Here is a 25,562-nt window from a genome sequence, read left to right as displayed (position 1 = left end):
AAAGTCAATCTTGCAGCCCAGCTCTTCAGCAGCAGTGTGGCTGATGCCCTTGAGTATTGTGAGCAGGAGCTGAAGTATACCCAGCCTTTGATGTCCTAAACAGCCGCAACCCACTTGGCAAAGGACATAAAGCACCCATCAAGCCAACTACTAAACACCGTGCTATGGGTATTTTACACGAAACAGAGTCACTTCTCCGTGGGCTCAAAATGAAAGGAAGAGACAACACACTTGTACATGTGCATTGCACACAGAAAAAGACTCCCATCTATGGTTTCATTGCTTGTGGCAGAAGTGTGATGGGCATCTATGAAGACCTGGTAGAGCAGCCTGCTGCCCCATGCTGATACCTTTTGACTTACAAACTCAGTCAGGACCACTTGGAGTTGTTCTTCTCTGCAGTCAGAGCACGTGGAGGTTACAACAACAACCCCAATGTAAGGCATTTCCGAGGGGCATACAAGCGCCTCCTTGTAAGGCACCAGGTGAAAAGGGGCACAGGCAACTGTCTCCTTCGTGACAACACAACCATCCTTGACTCAACAACTGCGACTGTGAACATCACTCGTCGGGTGGATGTGGAGCCTGTGGAAGTGCTTGTGGCTGGGAATGACTCCCTCTCTGACCTTCCAGATATTGACAATCTGTCTGAGTACAAGGAAGCAGCAATCTCTTATATCACAGGCTTCATTGTGAAAAAGAGAAAGTTACTGAGAAGAATCTCTTCCCACAGCTGCACAATCACGTTTGACGTGTGTAGAAGCTAACCATGTCCATGTTCTGTTGAAGATGGCTTCTGCGTGGTACTGCAAAGTAAGATTAATTCATATAGCAAGGCGGGTGACTGATAAAATTAAAGGTAAGGTCGTCTGCAAAAAAACTTACAAAATGAATCCATTTTTATGGAGATTAAGGGACAGGTGGTTGGTCATTTCTGTGTGTGTGGTTGGTGTGTACAGCATGTTTTTCTATGTGTTTGTCAGAATGTGGACAATTAAAACTTTCTGTAGTTAGCAGACGTTGAACATGGAAAATTGTACTGAGCCTAACTCTCTTTGAACCACATTGTAAATGTTACTTGGGGCCTGAGTAACTTTCAATGTCAGCTGTAAAGGAAGTACGTACATGTTTGTCTCAAATTAACTTCAATGTCAGATTTAACTTGCTGACAAATCAGTTTGACTTGAACATTAACTTGGAGCCTGCATAAACGGGGCCTAAGTATATATATTGTACATAGTTGTTGTTGTCGTTATTGTATGTTAATTTTATTGTATATAGTGTCTGTATAGTGTGTACTGTATATATTTATACATCTACATATAATCCATGTACAATGTTAAGTGATTCTTTTATTGTGGTCTGTTCTTCTTCGTTTAACATTCCTCTAAGCTGTTGTGCCTGTACATGAATGTTCTATATATCTACGGGGGATTAATAAAGAAACATCTTATCTCATCATATACTGATGAAACACTTCTATACAGAGAACCCCACTGATTCCCCGAATGATTCTGAGTTGGAGTCCACATGAACGGGGCCCAACTCTTACAAATCATAGGATGCTGCAATGCTACAATAACATGCAATAATGACAAAGTTGTAAGTTGTACATAGAGCCTTTATACTTGGTGCCTTCCTTAACCCACACAGATCGCTGATTAAACTCATCACAGCAAAATCCCCAGTGTCAAATCAACTCTGCTCAGATTACATATGGTCCCTCTCTATATAGTGTTAAAGTAACACTGAAGCAGAGTTGAAGTTAATGAGATAATTAAGTGATTAAGTTATGATTAAGTTATGATTGAGCATTAGTGATTAACAGTGAATAGTCACTGAAGAGAAACACAATAACTACAAAGGACTTCCAGCCACAGCCTTAGATGAAATCAACTGAACATAAAAGACATTAATTCTCTCAAGATCTGATTAAACAACTCCACAAAAAGCATATTATCTCATTAACTTTAACTTTGCTTCAGTGTTATTTTAACTCTATTAGAGAGGGACCATATGTTCTCTGAGCAGAGTTGATTTAACTCGGGGGATTTTGCTGTGCAATGCAAACGTTCCTTGTCATAACGTTAATAAGCTACGGTTAGATTCGTATTAGCGAGTTACAAATGTTATTACTACTTTACGTTAGTTAGTGTAGTAACGGCTTACGCTAAATATTGTAATTCCCCACACTATATTGATTCACTGGTATCCAGTGCTTTGAGAGATTGTCTTGAATATGACTTTTGAGAAGGAAATGCACTTTCTTCTTCTCATGGAAACTGTCCCCGGCAGAACAGAAATATGACATTGGTAACTGTGAACTGTGATCCACTGATCAGTTATTTGAGTAAATTATCAGTGTTTGCTTCTCTGCAAATTAATGCAAATCTCAAATGCTGCTTTGACAGATGTGTCTGAGTCATTGTGACCGCAGTCCTGCAGTAAGGACAGTCAGTGTCCTCACTGAGACAGTTCATCCTCCGATGCAAACACAAATTGCCTCTCTGAAAAAGAAAGATAGACTTGAAACAGCTTTATACTTTTGTATATAGTTACGTATTAAAAACTTAATTTGATCAATTTAAATTGTAATTAAAATTTTCATGAAAAAATACTGCAATTACCAAGTGCTTATTACAGTAAAGAACATCTCTTATTAAACATAGTCCAGGGGTGTCATGTGAAATACATTTCTTTATGATAATTTTGCAATACATCTGTGTGACAGACCCCAAATGCACCATTTACCTTGAATGTTTACCTTTGCTTTCATTGAGAAATATTCAAAGGCTGGTTGAAGCCGTTTATTGGAGATGATACACAGGCATAGTGCCGGTATTGTAAGGCTGATTTCTACACCAAACTTAGTTATGTAAAAAACACCACATGACAACTCAAAAACATACTCAAAAGGCAAAGCCTTATAACAGTTCCAACCAAAACAGCCTGCCATTTATGGTTAAAAATTGACTGCAAAAAAGGCTGAGGCCACCATGGCATTAGCTATCGCTGAACACTGTTCCATGCTGGCATATGATCACATTGGAGAAGCATGTAGAGCTGCTTCCTCAGACTCCACTGCTGCCATCCACTTCAAAATACACAGAAATAATTAATGGTGATCTAGCAACATACTTTCTGAAAAAGTTGGTCGCAGATGTGGGAGTACGAGAGACTTGCAACTGGTTTTCAGTGTCTCCAAAGTGCAGGAAGGCCTATAACTGTGGGGAGAAACCTTTACAGATAACCAAGGTGTATGCCACATGTTGGGTCTCCATTGAACCCGTGGTTTCGCGCAATTTGGACCAGTGGGAGTAGCTTAGGCTTCATTTCACAGTCACCAAGTCCAGTACACCAAGTATTTTTGGTGTACTATATGCTAAACAAATAGGTTTATCACTACAGAAGCAGGGCTGTTTAATGATTAATCACGATTAATCCCATCCAAAACAACAGTTTGTGTTTACATAATATATGTGGGTGTACTATGCATATTTATTTTGTATTTATAAACACATACATAAATATTTAAGAATTAGTATCATGAATATGTTTATATATAATTTAAGTCATATATAATTATTTAAAAAAATATTAAAAATATTAAAAATTAGCAGCTTTGGTGCAGTGGACTGAAGCTAGCAGTCAAAATACATACGATCGGATATATAGACAATAAATATTAGTTCTGTGCATTTTCAATGTTCTCAATTATCTTAGTAATCTTTAGAGGCTGTTTATCTGTGAATTTTAACAAAATATATCGCAAATTCATTTACCTTACAATCAGAGGTGTAAAGTACTTGAGTAATTTTACTTGATTACTGTACTTAAGTATTATTTTTGGGGATTTTTACTTTACTTGAGTACATTTAAAAATCAGTACTTTTACTTTTACTTGATTACATTTTTTGAGAAAAAAGAGTACTTTTTACTCCTTACAATTTTATTTACAGTCAAAAAGTACTTATTTTTTGGAGATCACTTCATTCTATTTTCTTTTGCTATTACCAAACCAATTGAATTGCGCTGATGACCAGTTTAATTTAATGGTTATTTATTCAATGAGATTCATTTTCACATTCCATGAAATTGGTCAGACATGTTCATTGGTCCTTTGGAAGTGACGTCATGTTGCATCAATTACCACAATGCACAGCACCTTGACCTCAAAGAATATACACTAACAAGAAGCAACACTCAACAGAATGTTCCATTGCAACACCTGCGCCAGCAGCGGCCTTGTATTTCCGCCATTTTGGGGTGAAGGCGACTTGGCAGTCCACTAGTTTCTATGGCAAAATCAGCTGCTTTGTTAAAAAAAACAAAAAAAACTTTTTCACAAAAACGTTTTGCTCTCAGTCAGTTTGGGTTAAAACTCTTTAAAAGATCTAGTATTAGTATTAGACTTATAAACACTGAATTAATACCGACATATGAAATTGAAATTATGATATGCATCAGAAAAATTGGGAATGTTGGACAATAAATATATGAAAATAACAGCTTGATTTTGCAGTGTTGTCTAATGTCCATTGAAGCAAAAGTGTCCAAAAGTGGGAATTATGCGATAATGGACACAGCAGATCATAAGATCATGTTTGTAGCGTGATCCATTAAAACGTACAATATAGCTTATTTCAGTTCAGATCTAGATATTATTATTATTACTCCACTAGGTCTGAAATATATTGTTCGCTGCAAACATGATGATCTTAAATTAATTAATTACTAATTTACTATTAATAAATGTGTAAAGTTTCATAAAATGAAAATGCTCAATAAAGTAGGCTAACTACGTTACCTCAGATGGATGAATGGTTGGATTCCACAACTGGTAAAATAAAACGTATATAAGACAATACAACATTTACTGTAGGAGCCATACAATTTACTGGTGACTTAATTTAAGGGGTACTTCACCCCTGGAAAGATGAATGTGTATTTAAAATTGGTCATTTATGTAGTAGAAATGTGAAATTATTTTTGAATTTGGAGCTTTCTAGACTGAGAAAAGGCAGAAAATGTATTTTTGACTAATGTGGATGAAAGACAACAACTCCCAGAATGCACTTGTTTTGCTGCCCCTGCGAGGCCACGCCCAAACCACGCCTATCGGTTACAGGCGGAATTACCAGGAAAATTCAAACAACTAGGCTTGCTTTGTTACATATTAATTCTATAAATCGTGAGTTAGTTCATACATTTACAGCGAAATGGTGCTAAATTGCTTTGTACGTGGATGTACACCCAAAACCAGGAAAGGACAAGTAAGTTTCCATCATTTTCCGATTAAGTTAAAGATTTGGAGCGATGTAAACAGTGACTGCGGGCCATCAAACACCCGAAGTTTGGAGATGACACCGTTATATAAAACCTAAAAAAACGCAGAATATGTAGTCTCCATTTCAAGCACGAGGACTACGAACCAAATATCCTTGCAATGAAGAGAACCATTCTGAAGGACACCGCGATCGATATTCACTTTCCCAGAGGACGAACAGCCTGGGCATCTGGTACTAAGCGTATTCGCCTAGAGGTAAGACTCGCTGATACTAGACTGATAACACAGTAACGTTAGCCTATATGTAGTGTTGTAGGTAGCACATAGGTAGCAGTAAAACTGCAAACTTAGCAAAGTAACGTTAGATAGACAATTACATATAAGTTGCATATAAGTTGACTGTTATCAAAGTAAAGCCACTGTTCTGTAAAACTCAGTTAGTCTATTTATCTATTTATGCTAACGTTACCACAAGCCTGTTGCTGTATTGGTTGAGATGACTGCAGAGACCGATAAATTTGCGAGATGAACCACTAATGTAGTGCAGACTATAACAAAATATGTTAAGCTTAAAAATATAATTGAGACCCACTTTTGATAAAATCTTTGATCTATGTCCGTGAGTAACCTCAAACGCGCATATGTATGGGCGTGGTGAAAAAATGCGGAACTACCTGCTATTACTGGCTGTAGTTTTATGCCTCTGGCCAAAAAAGCCTCCGATGACGCAAAATGACGATTTTTGCGTCATCGGAGGCTTTTTTACAGAATAGAAATGCATAAATCTCTCATCTCGGGCTGATATGAAGGGGGAAAGCACGGTAATTCGAAAATACTAGTGGTATTCTACTAATACAAAGCTTAATGCTAAATCCTGAAGTAACCCTTTAATTTAAAAAACTGTTCTATTGCGCTTCTGATTTGGCAGTGAAATTCACCGATTTGGGGTGCATAAGATGTGAAGGATTCAATGGTCCAGTTAGTATTTTCACCCCATAATGGTGGCCGCGCTACCGGAGCGCCATCTAGTGACTGTTGCCTAAAAAGTATCAGAGTGTCGCCTCTTGGGTTCTAAGCTCTTTGTTGACCTGGAAATTACAGTGGGTACGGAAAGTATTCAGACCCCCTTAAATGTTTCACTCTTTGTTATATTGCAGCCATTTGCTAAAATCATTTAAGTTCATTTTTTTCCTCATTAATGTACACACAGCACCCCATATTGACAGAAAAACACAGAATTGTTGACATTTTTGCAGATTTATTAAAAAAGAAAAACTGAAATATCACATGGTCCTAAGTATTCAGACCCTTTGCTGTGACACTCATATATTTAACTCAGGTGCTGTCCATTTCTTCTGATCATCCTTGAGATGGTTCTACACCTTCATTTGAGTCCAGCTGTGTTTGATTATACTGATTGGACTTGATTAGGAAAGCCACACACCTGTCTATATAAGACCTTACAGCTCACAGTGCATGTCAGAGCAAATGAGAATCATGAGGTCAAAGGAACTGCCTGAAGAGCTCAGAGACAGAATTGTGGCAAGGCTTCTGGCCAAGGTTACAAAAAAATTTCTGCTGCACTTAAGGTTCCTAAGAGCACAGTGGCCTCCATAATCCTTAAATGGAAGACGTTTGGGACGACCAGAACCCTTCCTAGAGCTGGCCGTCCGGCCAAACTGAACTATTGGGGGAGAAGAGCCTTGGTGAGAGAGGTAAAGAAGAACCCAAAGATCACTGTGGCTGAGCTCCAGAGATGCAGTCGGGAGAAAGTTGTAGAAAGTCAACCATCACTGCAGCCCTCCACCAGTCGGGGCTTTATGGCAGAGTGGCCTGACGAAAGCCTCTCCTCAGTGCAAGACACATGAAAGCCTGCATAGAGTTTGCCAAGATGGTGAGAAATAAGATTCTCTGGTCTGATGAGACCAAGATAGAACTTTTTGGCCTTAATTCTAAGCGGTATGTGTGGAGAAAACCAGGCACTGCTCATCACCTGTCCAATACAGTCCCAACAATGAAGCATGGTGGTGGCAGCATCATGCTGTGGGGGTGTTTTTCAGCTGCAGGGACAGGACGACTGGTTGCAATCGAGGGAAAGATGAATGCGGCCAAGTACAGGGATATCCTGGATGAAAACCTTCTCCAGAGTGCTCAGGACCTCAGACTGGGCCGAAGGTTTACCTTCCAACAAGACAATGACCCTAAGCACACAGCTAAAATAATGAAGGAGTGGCTTCACAACAACTCTGTGACTGTTCTTGAATGGCCCAGCCAGAGCCCTGACTTAAACCCAATTGAGCATCTCTGGAGAGACCTAAAAATGGCTGTCCACCAACGTTTACCATCCAACCTGACAGAACTGGAGAGGATCTGAAAGAAGGAATGGCAGAGGATCCCCAAATCCAGGTGTGAAAAACTTGTTGCATCTTTCCCAGAACGACTCATGGCTGTATTAGATCAAAAGGGTGCTTCTACGAAATACTGAGCAAACGGCCTGGATACTTAGGACCATGTGATATTTCAGTTTTTCTTTTTTAATAAATCTGCAAAAATGTAAACAATTCTGTGTTTTTCTGTCAAAATGGGGTGCTGTGTGTACATTAATGAGGAAAAAAATGAACTTAAATGATTTTAGCAAATGGCTGCAATATAACAAAGAGTGAAAAATTTAAGGGGGTCTGAATACTTTCCGTACCCACTGTATAACAGTCAGTGGAAGAAAATGGAGGAAGTCAAAAATCAGCCACAGAATCAAGAGCACCCATGGCCAACAGTTCATCTGATGATGAAGATTTTTTCGCTTCTTTGAAACAGACAACACATGAAGCCAGCAAAGAGTTGGATGGATATCTGGCCTGTGTTTCAGACACCAGTGTTTCAGGCACTGCAGGATTGATTTTTAGCCCCAAAAGAGCTAGGCCTGACACTCACAATTTTGAAAATCAACTTCTGCTTAAGTTAAATCCGAGGTTTTGCAACTTTGAGTAGCATGTTGCATACTGGCATTGGGTAGTAGTCTTATAGTTTGATAATTAAATACAATTAAACACAAACAGTTCTAAAGGAGGATAAAACTTTGTATGTGGTTCATTCACTTCATGTTTTTAGAGATTAAAAGCTTAAACAAGAATCTCTAGTTTTCATTCTTGCTGTTACTTTTACTTTTTTAATACTCAAGTACAATTTTAATGTAGTACTTTTTTACTTTTACTCGAGTATGATTCTGGACAGATACTTTTACTTTTAATTGAGTAAAATTTTCACTCAGTACTTGTACTTTCACTTGAGTAACATTTTTGAGTACTTTTTACACCTCTGCTTACAATACATGCAATCTCCCACAAACTGTCGACAACGTATCTGTCTGTAGGTTCCCTTCAAATTTTCAAATGTCTTGACCCCACATCTGCTTCAATTTCATTGGTTGAATCTGTAAACAGATCATTTTCCTATCTGCCCTTAGAACAATTTTGAGTAAGTAAAACTCCCATCAGTGAGAGGGCTTTGGCAGCGCAGCATTAGACGCTTTGTTGCGTAGATAGAGAGGATAGACGCCAGTCTATGTGGGTTCATGAGATTTTGGGGGTGAGAAAAAATCTTGGCGAGTACCATCTTTTGGTCCAAGAACAGTAGTCGGTTCAAGGAGTACTATCGGGTGAGCAGGACACAGTTTGAAGTGTTGTCCTGGAAAATTGGACCTACTACTACAAGGAGAGAGACAAACTACTGGGAGGCCATCAGCTCCAAAAGAACGTCTCTGCATTTGTCTGAGGTAACCTATGTGTATAGGTGGAAGAAGTATTCAGAACTTGTGCTTACAGTGATATATTGTATTAATCTAAATATGCAAAGACTTTTGTAATGCAGTGAAGTTAAAAAAAAATGCATTATTTGTCTCTTGGATATAATGAAGTAAAGGTAAAGTAGCAGAAAAAAAAAAAAAAAAAACTCAAATGAAGTACAAGTGCCTCAAAATTGTACTCTAGTACATGCACTTGGTTACAGTCATCACTGCATATGTGGTACAACATTGCCGTTTTATAGAATTTATAACTACTGGCCCTTTGCAACTTTTTTTCAGTATTTATTTCAGGTATCTATACAGGATACTCTATCTCAGGACACTCACATCTATACAGGACACTCATTTAGATCAATAGCTTTTAGCTACAGGATGGGTTACTGCACAGTGGCAAGGGTGGTGAAAGAAGTGTGTGCGGCAATATAGTCTGTCATATATGCCCTTCCCTGAACAACACCACTGGAAGAGGATCACTGAAGACTTACATAGGCTATGGAACTTCCCCTACTGCCTGGGAGCAATCGTTGGTAAGCATGTTGCAAAAGAGGCCCCATTATCAACAGGGTCTATGTATTTTAATTACAAAGGGGGTTTTTCCATCATACTCCTAGCTGTAGTTGATACCGATACCTTTTCCTGATGGTGGAAATATAGAAAAAGCAGTACTGATAGAACATCTGTGTCTGACTCTCTGACCACCAGGGGAGCCTTGACCTGCCAGATGATGCACCTTTACCAGGAGCAGAAGACCTCCAGCCTGTGCCACATGTGCTTGTGGGTGACAAGGCTTTTCTTCTAAAGAGGCACCTTCTCTGACTCTACCCAGGAAAACACCTCAACAGACAGAAGTGTGTGTTCAATTACTGTCTTTCCCTTACATGGAGGATGGTGGAGTGCACATTTGGAATCCTTGCTTCCCAATGGAAACTCTACCACAGAGTACTTGGTGTCTCATCAAAAGTGGCAGTTGCAGGGGTGAAGGCCACTTACATTCTTCACAATTTCATATGCTTTGCAAATGCTGATGTAGAAGAAGGAAGTGTGCCCCCTGCCATTGGTGCCACAGTATGACATGCAGCTTATCCAGCGATTAGGCAGCAACAATGCCTCTAGAGAAGCACTGGAAATTAGGCAAAGGTACACCACCTACTTCTCCTCTCCAGCAGGTGAAGTTGCATGACAGAATTCTGTCGCCTAATGCCTTATAATGACTCCCACCACCATCAGGGCTACTGCCATCAGTAACATAAGTGCCACCACCAATTGCATCAAAAAATGCTCTTTTAAGAGCCACTCAACATGACCATGTGACTGAAATTCTCCAGCGCAGAAAGGAATACACAAAAATAAAGAGAGCCCTCAAGAACAAGCAAATACGATTCCAGACACCATACCTGGCGAAGCTAAAGGTATTCCTAGACAGCAGAACCAAAGTCTATAACAGCGCGACAGAGGTGTCCAGAGACCTGAGAAAAGAAGGAATTGCACTCGATTCAGCTGAGCAAAATGGAGAGGTTTCACCTCATGTGTTATGGAATGCCTTTAAGGCTGTTATATGGTGGAAACTTATTCTCCTGATTTCCTTGCGGAAAAAAGAGAAACAGAAGAAGTTGCGGGAATTACAAGAAACAATTAAAGACTTAGAAGAACAGCAAAGACAGGAAGGTAACTCGCATATGTTGAGCCAAATAAACACAGTGAGAGAAGAAATCAACAAAATATATGAAGACGATGTAGAAAAACAGGTCAAATTCACTAAACAGAGATTCTATGAAACTGGTCCCAGAGCCATGAAAGTTTTAGCTTGGCGCCTTTGCAAACAAAAAACAAAAAATATAGTGAAAAATATAAAACATCCAATTGCAGGAAAAATAAGTAATTATATAAAAGATATCCAAAATTCCTTTGAACATTTTTACAGAACCCTTTATTCTCAACCACCTCAAATAAACACACAATCAATTTCGCATTTTCTAAATTCACTAGACATCAATTGGCACAGAACAAAACAAAATATTAATGGCTGAAATAACACCAGAAGAATTAGACAAGGTAATAAATAGGTTAAAGACAAACAAATCTCCTGGAACAGACGGATTCCCATCTGAATGGTATAAAATTTTCCGCACTCAATTAACCCCCTTCTTAGATCTTTTAATAATGGAGAGAGGCTATTATATCTGTGATACATAAACAAGGAAAAGAATGTGGTTCATATAGTTCATCTTTGGTAGAAAAAGAAGAAACAACATTTGGAAAAACTTTAATTACTTTCATTAAGTGGAAAAGAAAACGGAATGTGTTGTGAAAAAAGATAGGTAGAAATGCGGCCACAAAATCACAGGAAAAAACACCACAAACCTTAAGAGACATCTCAAGGCATTCCATAATGAAATTGAGGTAAGTCAAGACATTAACATAATGTTACTTTCTATTTTAGAAAGCTCATGCCAACTCATGAGGCTGTGGTTAATGTGTCTCATTTTAACGTTAGCTTTAACTTTACCGGTTGAAATCCCCTAGAAATGATTCAATGACTGGGACAGAGTAATTTCTAGATTTATCTGGAATAATAAAAAAACACGTATTAAATTTAAAACTTTACAATTAGCAAAAGTAAAAAGGGGGAAAGTCCCTACCATGCCTGCAAGATTACTATATTGCTGCCCAATTAAGAAAAGTATTTTGTTGGTGTGATACGAGCTATACTGCTAAATCGAAACAATTGGATATCTTGCAAACTCCAATACCCAATCAATCACTTCTATGAGATAAAAAATTTAAAGAGATATGTGGAAATATAACTCTGTGGACAAAATGTGGTTTAAACTAAACTAGAAAACCAACGAGAATATTGAGTTGGATTGGTTATGATTCCCAATTCTTTCCTACTCGAGTAGATAAAAGGTTTCAAAGCTGGGCTCACAAGGGAATAACTGCATACTGATCTATTATATCAAAGGGGGAAATTCAAGATTTTCAAAATTTAATGACCAGATTCAGTCTGGAGAAAAAGGACTTTTTCAGATTTTTACAAGTTAGACACTATTACGATGCAACAATTAGAAGAGCAATAAATGATTGCTCCCCTTTGATAAATATATTATTAACGCTAATAATACAAATGACAGTAAAAAACTATTAATATCTGGTATATATACTTGTATCCAAGTTATTAAAGGTTACTCAACTAATTATATTAAAGAAAAGTGGGGAAAGGAATTGCAGACTTCTATCCCAGAAGAAGAATGGCTAAATTTTAGGCATTCAGAGTGTGTAACTTTCCAGGGCTTTAAGAGAATTTTGTTGGAAAAACACTATACATTTCTTTATCAAGCCCAAAGTAAAAGCCAAACAAAAAGGAGAAGCAAATCTAGGCTCCTGCTGGAGGCAGTGTGGTACACAAGTGGCTGATCATGTACATATTTTCTGGGATTGCCCAGTTTTGAAACCGTGTTGGTCAGAAATACACTCAAGTATAGAGGAAATCTTAGAGATAGACTACAACCTGTTTTCCTCAATTTCTTGGTAATATACCAAATTCAGGTAATAATAGGAATAAATATTTACCGAGGATACTAGTAGCACCAGCAAAAAAAGCGATTACTCGTTTATGGCTCCAACATCTTCCCCCAACGAGAACTCAGTGGGAACAAATTTTCACAAAAATGTATAAAATGGAAAGACTGACATTTAAATTGAGATTACAAGAGACTTTAGAAAAACACTGGGGAAAATGCACTACACATATATCAAAACAGAGAGAAGTGAGATAAATGTGTAATAGGAATACTTATATGCATACATGTAACCACCATAAGAGAATAATCAAGCTGCTTGAAAGTATGGCTATGGACATGAGGTATTTGAGTGTGTATGAATGTCTAGGTATGTTTGTCTATAAGCACATATATAAATAAAAGTCTACATGATAACCTGTTGACCTTTTTTTTTTTTACTCAATGATCTTTGTACTAATTGATTAAGGAAACATTTTTAAAAAAAATACATTTTGAAAGAACTTCCATGTAAATACCCATGAAGCTTTGTTCACTGTTTGTTATTGTTTGTCTTCTGTTCTGAAAAGTTTTATAAGGAGTAGTGTGGCCTGAAACCTAAACCAGGAAGCAGAAGTTTGTTTCTTGGCTGGAACGTGAAGTCCACATTGTGGATCTACTTGCCTACCAGAACTTGCATTATATTTAAGCAGAAAAAAATAGATTTTGACCACAAACAACGCAAAACATAGAAATTTTGACTTTGTGAAAGGAATCCTTCATATAAAAAAAAAAATCACTTCCTGCCATCTAGCTGCATTTCGCACCACAATAATGGCATCATGTGCAAACAACCTATGTCATTCCAGAATGAGTTTGCAAATGTTGTTTCAGGTCTGCGTGATATGTGAAACTCTCTTCACACTGAAGACAAGTGAAAGGCCTCTCTCCAGTGTGAAGTCTCATATGAACCTCAAGGGTTATTTTCTGACTGAAACTCTTTCCACAATGAGAGCAAGTAAAAGGCTTTTCTCCAGTGTGAAGTCTCTGGTGAACCTCAAGGGCTCCTTTCTGCCTGAAACCCTTTCCACAGTGAGAGCAAGTAAAAGGCTTTTCTCCAGTGTGAAGTCTCTGGTGAACCTCAAGGGCTCCTTTCTGCCCAAAACTCTTTCCACAGTGAAAGCATGTGAAAGGCTTCTCTCCAGTGTGAACTCTCAGGTGAGTCTGAAGGCTTCCTTTATTTGTGAAACTCTTTTCACACTGAGTACACGTGAAAGGCCTTTCTCCAGTGTGAAATCTCATGTGAACCTCAAGGGTTCCTTTAAATGTGAAACTCTTTCCACAGTGAGGACAGGTGAACGGCTTCTCTCCAGCGTGAAGTCTCATGTGAGTCTTAAGATTTGCTTTTTGTGTGAAGCTCTTTCCACACACTTTGCAGGTGTAAGGGTTTTCTCCAGTGTGACTTCTCAAGTGGCCATCAAGGGACACCTTATACATAAAACTCATTCCGCACTGGGTGCAGGAATAAGGCTTCTCTCCAGTGTGAATTCTCATGTGAGTCTTGAGGCACACTTTAGTACTGAATCTCTTACTACACTGAGAGCACATGAAACCCTTCTCTCCACTGTGAACTCTCATATGATGTGTAAGATTTGTTTGTTCTGAGAAGCACTTCCCACACAGTTTGCAGGCGAAAGGCTTCTCTCCTGTGTGAGTTCTCATGTGAATCTTAAGACTACTTTTTAGTGAGCAGCTCTTACCACACAGTTTGCAGGAGTAAGGTTTCTCTCCAGTATGACTTATCAAGTGGATATCAAGGGACACCTTATGTGTAAAACTCATTCCGCACTGGGTGCAGGTGTAAGGCTTCTCTCCGGTGTGAATTCTCATATGTCGTGTAAGATTTCCTTGTTCTGAGAAGCTCTTCCCACATAGTTGGCAGGAGAAAGGCTTCTCTCCAGTGTGAATTTTCATGTGAACCACAAGGTTTCCTTTTGTTGTGAAACTCTTTCCACACTGAGTGCACGTAAAAGGCTTCTCTCCAGTGTGAACTCTCATGTGAACCTCAAGGCTTCCATTATGTGTGAAACTCTTTGCACAGTGAGGACAGGCTAACAGCTTCTCTCCAGTGTGAACTCTCATGTGAACATTAACAGTTGCTTTTCGTGTGAAGCTCTTCCCACATACATTGCAGGTGTAAGGCTTGTCTCCGGTATGAATTCTCATGTGAGTCTTGAGGCATACTTTAGTACTGAAACTCTCACTACAGTGAGAACACATGAAACTCTTTTCTCCTTTGTTATTTCTCCTGTGTAATTTAGGTTTTCTAGTTCCTGTTTGAGTGGAAGTGTTTTTAGTCCATAAACAACTAAAAGATTTTTCTCCAGTTGTGATATTGTGATTTTCCTCTTCCATTTCATTCAGATCTTGACTCTCTTCTTTCAGCAGCATCAGGTCTAAGGTGAACAAAGACAAATACAAGTTAACATCAGTTTTATGGAACAAAGCAATTAAAAAACTGACAACCCTCTTAAGTGACCCATATCTGATATCTACATTTACACTACACAGGCTTAACGTTGCTTAATGCAAGAAAGTGATATTAAAAGACCAAACTCTGCACAAAATTCATTAATAAAGCATACTATGTATAGAAAAGCTGCAGTCCAGAATAAGAACGCAATAATTTAAATTTATTGACAGAACTCAGTTTCATCCTGACATCAGAATCATTCATTTGCACTGACTCTTCACCACAGATTCGTGGTAAATGTGTTTTCTAAAGGTCTGGTGGTAAAACTTTTGCCAAGCATGTCAGAGGTTCTGGTTTCTAATCTGCTCATGTATATTTTTTTCCTCATTAAAACCAAATGTGTTCATCCGTGATTGTGTATCAAGAGCAGAGACATGTTAGTGTGCAGTTTATTTTGTGAATTCACTGAAATAAATAGAGTCTCAACAACAGTTAGCAAAAGATTGAAACGCTTGTCTTTGCATGAGCCGCCGTCACTGATAACAGTGGCAAGGAGCTCTCGGCATGATTTCCAAAGCAACAAATTTCAGTGCCTCTTAAGACGATACACCAAACCTATGTCAACAAACTAGTGGCGATGAAAGCAGACTGGGGCTGGCTCACGTCGGCAGTGTCTGTGTCCAAAGACATAGTTCGCCTGACACACCAAATCAACGCTCGCCAGCCGAAGGCCAAGTAGCACATCCGTTCTGCACCTGCATAAGATGAGATACCTTTCCATACCAGCAGGTGGCAGTAGCTGAACAGCCAATCAGAATGATCAGATGGCCCGATGAGCTCCAACGCCGATTCAACATGTCAAATAGGCCAAAAAAAGCCGACGAGGACCAACTTCAGCTGATGGAACGCACTTAGTCAGCCGATGAACAAAAACTGCCCGACAGCCAACCCTCGTCTTGGTGTGTTCCTGCCTTTATTTAATTAATACTCAGCTAGTCAACTACAGATGTTTCATTTGTAATAGATATATCTGTATCAAGAGATGTTTCAAAAACATTACATTTAACTCACATTAAATGGAATATCCCATCTGTCCACTTACACAGAAGGCATATTTGAAAATATTTCCACACATGATTGAGGCCCAAAACCGAAAATCCATGTGCTTTTTTCCTGCTTAGACATTCATGGATTATATCAGAACTGTGCTACATGGGAGGAAAATATCAGAATTGGGTCGCTTGAGCCATGCAGTGTAAATGTGGCCTTAAGATATTTAAAGCAACAAACAACATAAATGCTAGATCCTACACCCACTGCATCGTTATTTGTATCACTGTGTTATCCTATGCACGATTAATCAAAATTAAACTGCACACGATTTAACAATTGGCTGCATTTTTGTGTGTGTGTGTGCGCGCAGCTTGTCACAGCTAAATGCTGCTCCATGTGAAAGCCAGATGGCGCTCTTGCGCAGAAACTCCAAATATGACCCACAGACGAAAGATAACTCACGTTGTTGCAGAAAATCACTGTAGCTTAATAAACAGAAGATTGAAAGGCTTTTATTGATTAAACATAACAAATAAACACACGAATATAGCACTATTCGAACGGGATTAGTATTATCTGGGGACCTGTAGTCATTTGTAATAATTGTGGAGGTTGTCTGTGATATTACTCAGTCATGTCTGTAATTTGTAAAGTAAAAATTCCCGCGCAAATGACCTACCATATTTCGCAGGGGACCTAGGTGTTAATATGTGATATTAGTCCTGTGCGAATCGCCATCTCTGTGATTTGGCGGGTCGTATATACATTTTTTAAGGTTTTTGTTTCCTGTGCATCTTTTTATTCATCTTTCGCAAAGAACTAAGTGGGCGTTGGAGTGTTTTGATAGTATTTGTATGCTGGGTCTAATCGCTATACACCATACAACAATACAAAATGTTAATGTATATGCTTTATATAAACAAATCGCCTTCCAAGTGCTTCCTCCAAAACCACACTTTCGTATTATTCAAAAAGCTGTATTTCCTACGCCTTCCCTATTCAGCTTACGGGAAAAAAAAAAATGGAACCTTAATTTCTTTTCGACTAAAGAAAGACATGAACATCTTGGATGGCATGGGGGTGAGAAACAAAGAGGGTTCATCCTCGTGTGTTACGCAGCACATTTGAGTTTATGCAAAAAACAACGAGGTTTGTTCATGTCTGTCATGAGGCGACCCGCTCCATGTCAAATAAAACCATTTTAATTAGGACACTCAAGCGACATTTTTCAAAAATATTCAGTTCTGTAAAGATGGACATTTTTAATAATGATCAAATGATCAGTTTTGAGAATGAAACTAACCTGTTTGTGTCTCAGTATCTTCTTGTTTCACACTGAATGTTTCTTCAATCTTCATGTCTTCACTCTCCTCTTTAATAATCACCACCTTTATGTCTTCACTCTCCTCTTTAATAAACTCCATCTTTATAATAGTGTCACGTGGAACTCAGTCGCTTCACCAGGAGTTTTTCTGTGCCATATTTCAAATGAGAATAATTAACAGACAAAAAAATAAAACCAAATTAAATCTGCGTCTCAATCAGAGTGATTACCACCCTCAGCAGTACAAATTAACAGAAGAGCACAAATTATACATATTCTTCTTATTTTATGAGTTTAAAGTTGGTATTTAATGATTTGTATATTATATTTATAGATTCAATTTAAGAAACTTTTGCAGTCAGTTTGTAAATGTTTTAATTAATTACACGTGTTTGTGTTCTCGTTGCATTTACACTGTTTTGACCAGCACATCTCCAAAGATTGTCTTATTATTGGGGAGATGAGAGGGTCTGTCTCTCTTACCATTGGAGAAAGCATAGCAGCTTTAGGATCACGTAAAGCACTTTAATCATGTGGCAGTGGCGTCAGTTTTATGACAGTCGATTACAGTTTACGTTAAATCAGTTTTTTGTGTATCAGTGTGTTGGCCTTGTGAATAAATGCTCTATATTTGGTGTTGTATCACCAGTAAACATACAGTAGGACTGCATTGTTTGTGAAATGTGCTTTCGTATCGGTACATCAGTATATTTTACTTTATTTATACAATATCACTCAAAATGAATATTAAAATACTAATGTCATAAATGAGTCCTGCTTGTCACAACATATCCTTTTTCTGCCTTCTCTTGTAAAATAACCTTTTTATTAGGGATGTGCGCTTCGACTAATTTGACAGTTGTTTAAACTGAAGTTTTGTAACTGACTAATCGATTAGTCTAAAGTAAGAAAATCCCTAAAGACTTGTACGTATATATGATCCATTTGAAACAATGAATCAAACAGTCAAATCTCAATCTCATGCAGTACGCTTGCCTTGCGTTACTACTTTTTGGAAGCCATGGAAACATGTCTGTTGCTGTAGTCTCGGAGTTATGGTTACGCATGACGCGATTTTTAGGATCACAAATACGAAAAAACGCATACAAAAATTTCGGACTCAAGTGTGCAAAGGCCTTAGTCCCTACTTATTTATCATAGTAAAACCTACATATCGTTCCCAACAAAAATATTGTTTAGCATAAAACAAGTTGAAGATTGGCGGGCAATCAATTCATTAAAACTGAATTTTTAAATTTACTTGTTTTGATAGTATGTTCTTATTTGGTGTGTTTTTTTTATATATCTCACTTATATTAAAGTATTGTTTGTATAATTGTATGTTTCCTTTTTTTTCTTCTGTGAAGCGCTTTGAGTTTGAGATGCTACTTTTAAAGGCGCTATAGAAAATAAAGTTTATTATTATTATTATTGTTATTATAATAATACGCCGTATACCCACTAGGAAATGTCAAGGATTCCACCCACTTTAAAAAGCGCGATGATACATAACCATCCAATAAATCATAATATGATTTGTGGTTTGTTGCTTTTGACATGAAACAAAGTCTCAAGTTTCATATTTTGCCCATTTTACATCAGAATAAAAAAACAAATACCGTTTTGGTGCTCTTTAATGTGTAGTGACAGATCGCTGTAGCCTCAGGTCAAAAGAAGTGGCAGCCTGACGCGCGCGTTAACTGATCCTCTCCTCCGCTTTAATACCAGTTACAACACGAAATAAACATGAATAAACTTCTCAAGGTATGATATCATGTCTTGTATAATCACTTAAACAGTGTTTCAACCGCGGAAAGACGTTAATAGCTTGTAAACAATGTCACGTAACATCACATTTACCTCAGAATAAACATTCAGTGACCATAAACTTGCTCAGCTAGAAAAATTAACTCTTGAGAGGAGCATTTAGCTAAATATATACACCATATTACCTATTAATTAATTTTTAATGTTCTTCAATAGCCTATATTATGCATGTTTGAATAGATCCGTGAAGTTGACAGCCACAATTTAAATGTTTATATTTCAAAAAACGAATTGGAGTAGAAATAATTTTAATAACTATATAATTATACAAATTTCCTTAAGTGTAATTTATGTTTGTACAGTCAGTTTATTTTAACCTTCAATATTAATGTAGTAGGTCTACCAACTGATTGCCATGTATGTAATATAGTCCTATTTGACATTAGTTGAGAGATTTTTTTTTTCTTAAGAAAATTTGCCATGTACTGTACCTGATATACATCAAAATGACTAATATTGCATCGAATTGCAAATTGAAAGTTAGTGAATTAGCATATCTATGATGGCAGGAAATGGTGCAAAACAGAAACTTTCCATCTTTCCATTATTGTTACACTCTAAACAATCCTGGGTTAAAAACAACCCAAGTTGGGTTGAAAATGGACAAACCCAGCGATTGGGTTGTTTTAATGCAGCAGTTGGGTTAAACTGTCCAGCCTGCTGGGTATTTTTATTAATGTTTAAAAATGACTATATGTCTGGCTTAAAATGAACCCAAAATAAAAATTAAAAAATTAAAAATCAGACACATAATTACTAGAGGCAACAATATTAATCAAAGGTGAACATAAACAATTTAATAAATGTTTAATTATTATATTTAATATAAATAAATTTTAATTTCCAACATATTTTGGGTTCATTTTAAAGCAATACAGCTTTAATATTTAATATTTAATGTATTTTTTACACAATAGTTGGGTTAAAACAACCCAATTGCTGGGTTTGTCCATTTTCAACCCAACTTGGGGTGTTTTTATCCAAACATTTTTTAGAGAAAAATGTGCAAATTAAATGTGCATTGAAACTTGCCAGCTGATAAAACCTGTGCTCCAGGGACTATATTCATATAACATCTAAGGCTATCATAACTAGTGGAGTTAGATGGTGATTGATACTAAACAGTAGAAAATCATCAAGTCTCTCTAGCTGTAAATGTCATTGGCTGTTAAAGTTGTGTTGATTATAATAAATTGACTTCTAATTGACTAATAAATCACTTTTTGTATTACTTATGTGTGGATGCGCTTTACTCACAGAAATAACGTTCGTTAATGTTAGATAATACAGTATTAAAAAATACTACTGTTCATGTTAGATCGACTCTAACAATTATATAAATCGACTGAACGTGTTAAATGCTTAAAACTCTAACCTTTCTTCAGGCGATCTATAAGCCGAATGACAACAGACGAGAGGTCGCGGCGCAGACTTATGATGTCACAGCATCAGACGAAAGCAAAATATAAGTCCCATTCACAAGCTGCTGTCTAAAATCACAAAGTGCATAGAAAATTACATGCAAAAACACACACATAGTAAAAAAGAAAATAATGTATTCATATTTGAATCCTTGGTAAATGCATATTTAAATGTTGCTCTAATGATGCTCTAAAATATGTGAGATTTTGTGTAAGACGCAAAACAGTTATGTTTGGGTACATTTATACCAGGGGTTGGTAACAAAATTTAGTAAGAAGACATTTTAAAATTTATGTTTGGATGAATTTTTATAAAGTGCAACAGCAATAACTAATTATTTTACAATAAACAAGATTTGTTAAATAAAATCAAACCTTTTTTAGGGCCACAGACAAATATGAAATAATAAATAGGTAACATGTTGCAAAATGTTTGGTCAGTTGTATAAAATTAAATGTTTGATTAATTTTCTTGGCTTTGTAAATTAGTCATATTGATGACCAGGATGAGGAGCAGCAGAGAGAAAGAGAGACAGAGAGAACTGATGGAGTTAATCAGAGAAGATGACATGAAGTTTCAGAAACAGACAAAGAGGAGAACAGGGAGAGGATGGACAGACTCTTCTCTCTATATGAGTGATTAATTAAAAAAATAAAACAAAGATTTTTTTGAATATATTAAAGGAAACTAAATAAAGTCACCTTAGTGTTTCATTAGTAATGTGGTCATGGCATGTGACATTGCTTCAATGTGAAGAATTTCAAGAACAGAAAACCTTTGGTTCACTCATAGCCAGTTACGAGTTCTTCATATTGCCAAAAAACTTCGCTCTGATGTTGCTGACCTAATTGGAAGGGTCAGTGCCAGCTGAAGAAGCTTGTACACATTTTTTTCACAATATTTAGGAAATGTGTCAATCGAAAAGGAGTTACAGCGGTAGATGCCGTAACAAGATCCATCTCCTCTCTCACCAGATGTGGATGAATGCACAGTGGTTCAGCATACTTCTTTAGAAGATGATCAATTCCTCCTTTGTCACATTTAAACACTGCAGCACATGCCTCACCCCCTTTGCTGCAAGTTCTCGGGGGCAGGGTTTATGTAAATTTTAGGGTAAGTGATGTCGCCAACCCAGGAAGAGGCTTGTTGTAGTTCCTACCAGCCATTTGTTGTAGTCCTTAAACAGAGAGTTATTTAAAAGACAATATCTCCATTTGAATTGAACTTTCAGTGCTGTAACTTTGCAGATGATGTTTATGCTCAAGCAGCAACATTACACACTAACTAAAGTTAAAAAAAGTGAAATCGCAATGAACCACCCCTTTAATTGTTTTTCATTTCAATCCTGAATAGAGCTGCAACAATTAGTCAACTGATCGATAAGTTGCATGTTACTGTCTATTAAATTAATCTGCAACTATTTCCATAACTGATTAATTGTTTTGAGCCATTTTTCAAGAAAATTAAGTAAAAATTGCCTGATTCCAGCTTCTCAAATGTGAATGTTTTCTGGTTTATTCCCTCCTATGACAGTAAACTGAATCTCTTTGGGTTATGGACAAAACTAGTCATTTAAATGACATCATCTTTGGCTTTGGGAAACACTGACTGAAAACGTTCACCATTTTCCGTCAGTCTATGGACCAAACTACTAATAATACAGCCAAGGAGCGTCAGGGTGATTCCACGGGGTAGTGGTTGACTCTTTTCATTTGGCAATAATCCCAGATAGCATCTGCCTCTAATTCGACCCCCCTCTTCATAGCCACCATCTGATGGGTTCCTTGTAGTATCCGGTTTCTCTCAAACCAGGCAGATCTCCCTGAAATGTGAGGCAGTCATCTATGCCTCCTTAGCTGATGCCATTCAGTACATTAACTTTGGTCTGTGTAGACCATTCAGATTTGTGCCCCAGGTGACCTCCAGACTCCTAAGGTGTAGCTGTTGGGTTCAGTACAGACAAACATGCAACTAGATGGCTGTAGGTAGTAATTCTGAAGAGGCACAGATGATTGTGGTAGGGCAGCATGGAAGGAAAGGTTTCTCTTTGCTGTTGCAGGTTGTTGGTAGGACAAGGGACTACAGGCTTGAACCTTGCCAAGGGCAGAGTCAACCAGGGGAATTTTCCCTGTCATTTCTATCCACAATATGTTGCACATGATGCATTGCATATACGTTCATAATGGAGGACCCTTGTGTGAACATTCTCCTATTGATTTCAATTCAATAGAGTTTTTCTACAATATTCAACTTTCACCTTACACCCTCTGTTGTTGCTCTACACCAGGGCTACCCAACTCTGTTCCTAGAGATCTACCTACCTGCAAAGTTTAGCTCCAACCTTGATAAAACACACCTGAATCAGATAATAAAGATCTTCAGGAGCACTTGATAATTACAGACAGGTGTGATGAGCAGGACTGGAGCTGAACTCTGCAGGAAGGTAGATCTCCAAGAACAGGGTTTGGCACCCCTGCTCTACACTGTCACAGTCAGCACTGCACTCCAATTCCCACCATCCCTCCTGTTCCACACCTGCACATAATCCTCAATCACCTTCACCCGTTATCACTCATCAGCACTCCCTACTTTAGCTCACTGTTCACTCCACCACATTGGCTACATTTACATGAACCCAAATAATCCATTTGTAATCAGATTGACGGCTTAATCAGATTGAGCTTGATCTGAATGAAATTTCGACCAGATTGGAAGAGGTGGTTTATTCCTTTTTTAATCCGAAAACCATGTAAAAAATGACCATGTAAACACTTGAATCTGACTACTTTCTCAATCATATTCAGAAGTCTCTGGGGCACATGCGCAGGGCAATGTTGACACGCATTATGCAGTGCACAAGTTCACTTTTTTAGTTGTAAAGATGGCACCGGGTGGAAAGAACTGGTTGGCGGAGGAAACAAACTACTTACTGAACATACTAAAAAAGAAAAAAATTGTGGAGAGACTGGATGGAAGAAAGGTCCACAATAACTAGCTGTTTGAGGCGTTTGAAGAAATGCAAATAGGAGGTTTCAGTCGAAACAATCAAGCAAATCAAAAACAGATGGAAGTTACTGAAAACGGTGTTCTTCAAGGCTAAATCACAGAATGGTAAAAGTGGTAGCAACCTGTCCAGTTTTCCGTTTTATGACTTCATTGATTCATTTATGGGAGAGCGTCCTATTGCCAACTCTGAGGATAACAGCATGGTTGTTGGCTTCCCCGAGGGCTTGCCCTCGGAAGACATGACCAACAATCCAGGGGTGCATTTCCCAAAAACATTGTTAGCCAACTATGGTCGTAAGTCCCATTGAACTCTATTGGTAATGATGGAACTTGCGACCATAGTTCACTTTTGGAAACGCACCCCAGGTAAGGTAGACTAACTAACCCTGCTTTTTATATGTAACTTGTTTACTCAGGTGATCAAGCAAACACTTCTTTGTGTTAAGTAACAGAAATGCAATTTTGTGGAGATATGCAAATGTACTTCCTTTTAACTTGTATATTTCTTTAGTCCGTAATGTAGGTATGAGATTACCTTGACAGTTGTGTCCTGCATGTTAAAACATGTAAACAATCCATATAATTTCACCTAGTGGGATTTTCTTTGTTGGTGGTATCAAAGTGCATGCTTTATATTTGATTGTGTGTGTGTGTTCATGCATGCCTGATGTACATTTAGAAACATCTGACAAAGATTCATACTCTAAGGACAATATACACAGCCCTTTTGATTAAGCTTTTATGCCTTCTTTTTTCCATTTATTAATGCTATTTTTTTTTAAATCAAACACTGAAAAAAATGATTCTCCATTTTTTAAGGTAAGTAGTTGCAAACTATTTTAGCTACATTCAAATAATAAAAAAAAATTGTTGAAAGTTAGCCAACTAAATTTGTTTATTTAAATGTAGCAACAATAAATGGATTGCAACCACTTACCTTTAAAAAAAAATGAGTAAATTCAACGAATAATTGTGAAATTTGAAATGTTACAACAATTATTGCACATGAACAAACTATATTGATTCTGTTAGCAACATGGGTAAGTGTGTGTTTACAAATGCTCTACGAAGGCATCATTTATGTTGTTTGGAATGCAATGGACTTATTTATATTTAAAATATGAAACTCACTTACAGAAGGCTGCTTTCAGCCATAGCTCTTACAACTCAAATGTGGTTTCTGAAGGTGACATAGTACTTGATTATTATTTTGAAACTCACACCATCTGTCATTGTCTGATTGGAGGGTAGCCATAGTTTCATACCGTAGTGTGGGATGGCGTAGTGAATGACGTTGAGCCAGGGACCGTTGTTGACGTTCATAAACCCGTAGTTGGTGGTGGTTGCTGACTTGTAAACTCCAATGTTAGGTCTGGGTGTGAACACTCTTATGTGAGGCTTGATAATTTTCCACATTTTTCTTGAATTATAGTCCTTGAAGGGGTCGGTGGATGCAGTTGTTAAGGTGGCGTTGTCGTAGTCTATGACGGTACTTCCGTATAAAATTATATTTTTGTCAGTGTTCATAGCTACGTTGCTAAATTCGGGCTACAACTCTCTACTATCAAATATCTACCTTAGATATTTTGTAATAGTCCCAATAACCTTTTGGATAGGGGATATCGCTTAAAATAAAAGTGATTCCTGTGGTCAATCCAGTCGATGAATTCCAGGTTAGATGATCGTGTTTGATAGATCGTAAACGGAAGTAGGAGTACCGGTTCCGGTAGAGTCTGCATCTGATGTACTTCCGGCGTATCCATCCACGAAAACGTTGTCGTGGGAGGAGTCAAAAAATAGCGCATGCATATAAATCCAAGCATGCCGCCAGTGACTGACAGCCACTGTGGCACACAGCACGCTGTTGACGC

General features: G+C 37.7%; 1 protein-coding gene across 1 annotated transcript in view; it reads right to left on the bottom strand.

Annotated features, from left to right (window-relative positions):
• Window positions 1-20,719, bottom strand: part of LOC125244526 (zinc finger protein 271-like) — a 34,585-nt gene extending 13,866 nt beyond the window's left edge. Inside the window, exons 1-3 of the mRNA XM_048154595.1 lie at window positions 20,639-20,719; window positions 17,416-17,584; window positions 13,444-15,042 (exon numbers count right to left, since the gene is read on the bottom strand). Of these exons, the coding sequence (XP_048010552.1) occupies window positions 13,444-15,042; window positions 17,416-17,536 (1,720 nt within the window). The 5' untranslated portion in view covers window positions 17,537-17,584; window positions 20,639-20,719. The remainder of the gene's footprint in view (window positions 1-13,443; window positions 15,043-17,415; window positions 17,585-20,638) is intronic.
• Window positions 20,720-25,562: the final 4,843 nt, after the last annotated feature.

The sequence above is a fragment of the Megalobrama amblycephala genome, linkage group LG14, assembly GCF_018812025.1.
Source record: "Megalobrama amblycephala isolate DHTTF-2021 linkage group LG14, ASM1881202v1, whole genome shotgun sequence".
Classification (NCBI taxonomy): domain Eukaryota; kingdom Metazoa; phylum Chordata; class Actinopteri; order Cypriniformes; family Xenocyprididae; genus Megalobrama; species Megalobrama amblycephala.
This window is presented reverse-complemented; position numbering and strand designations above follow the sequence as displayed.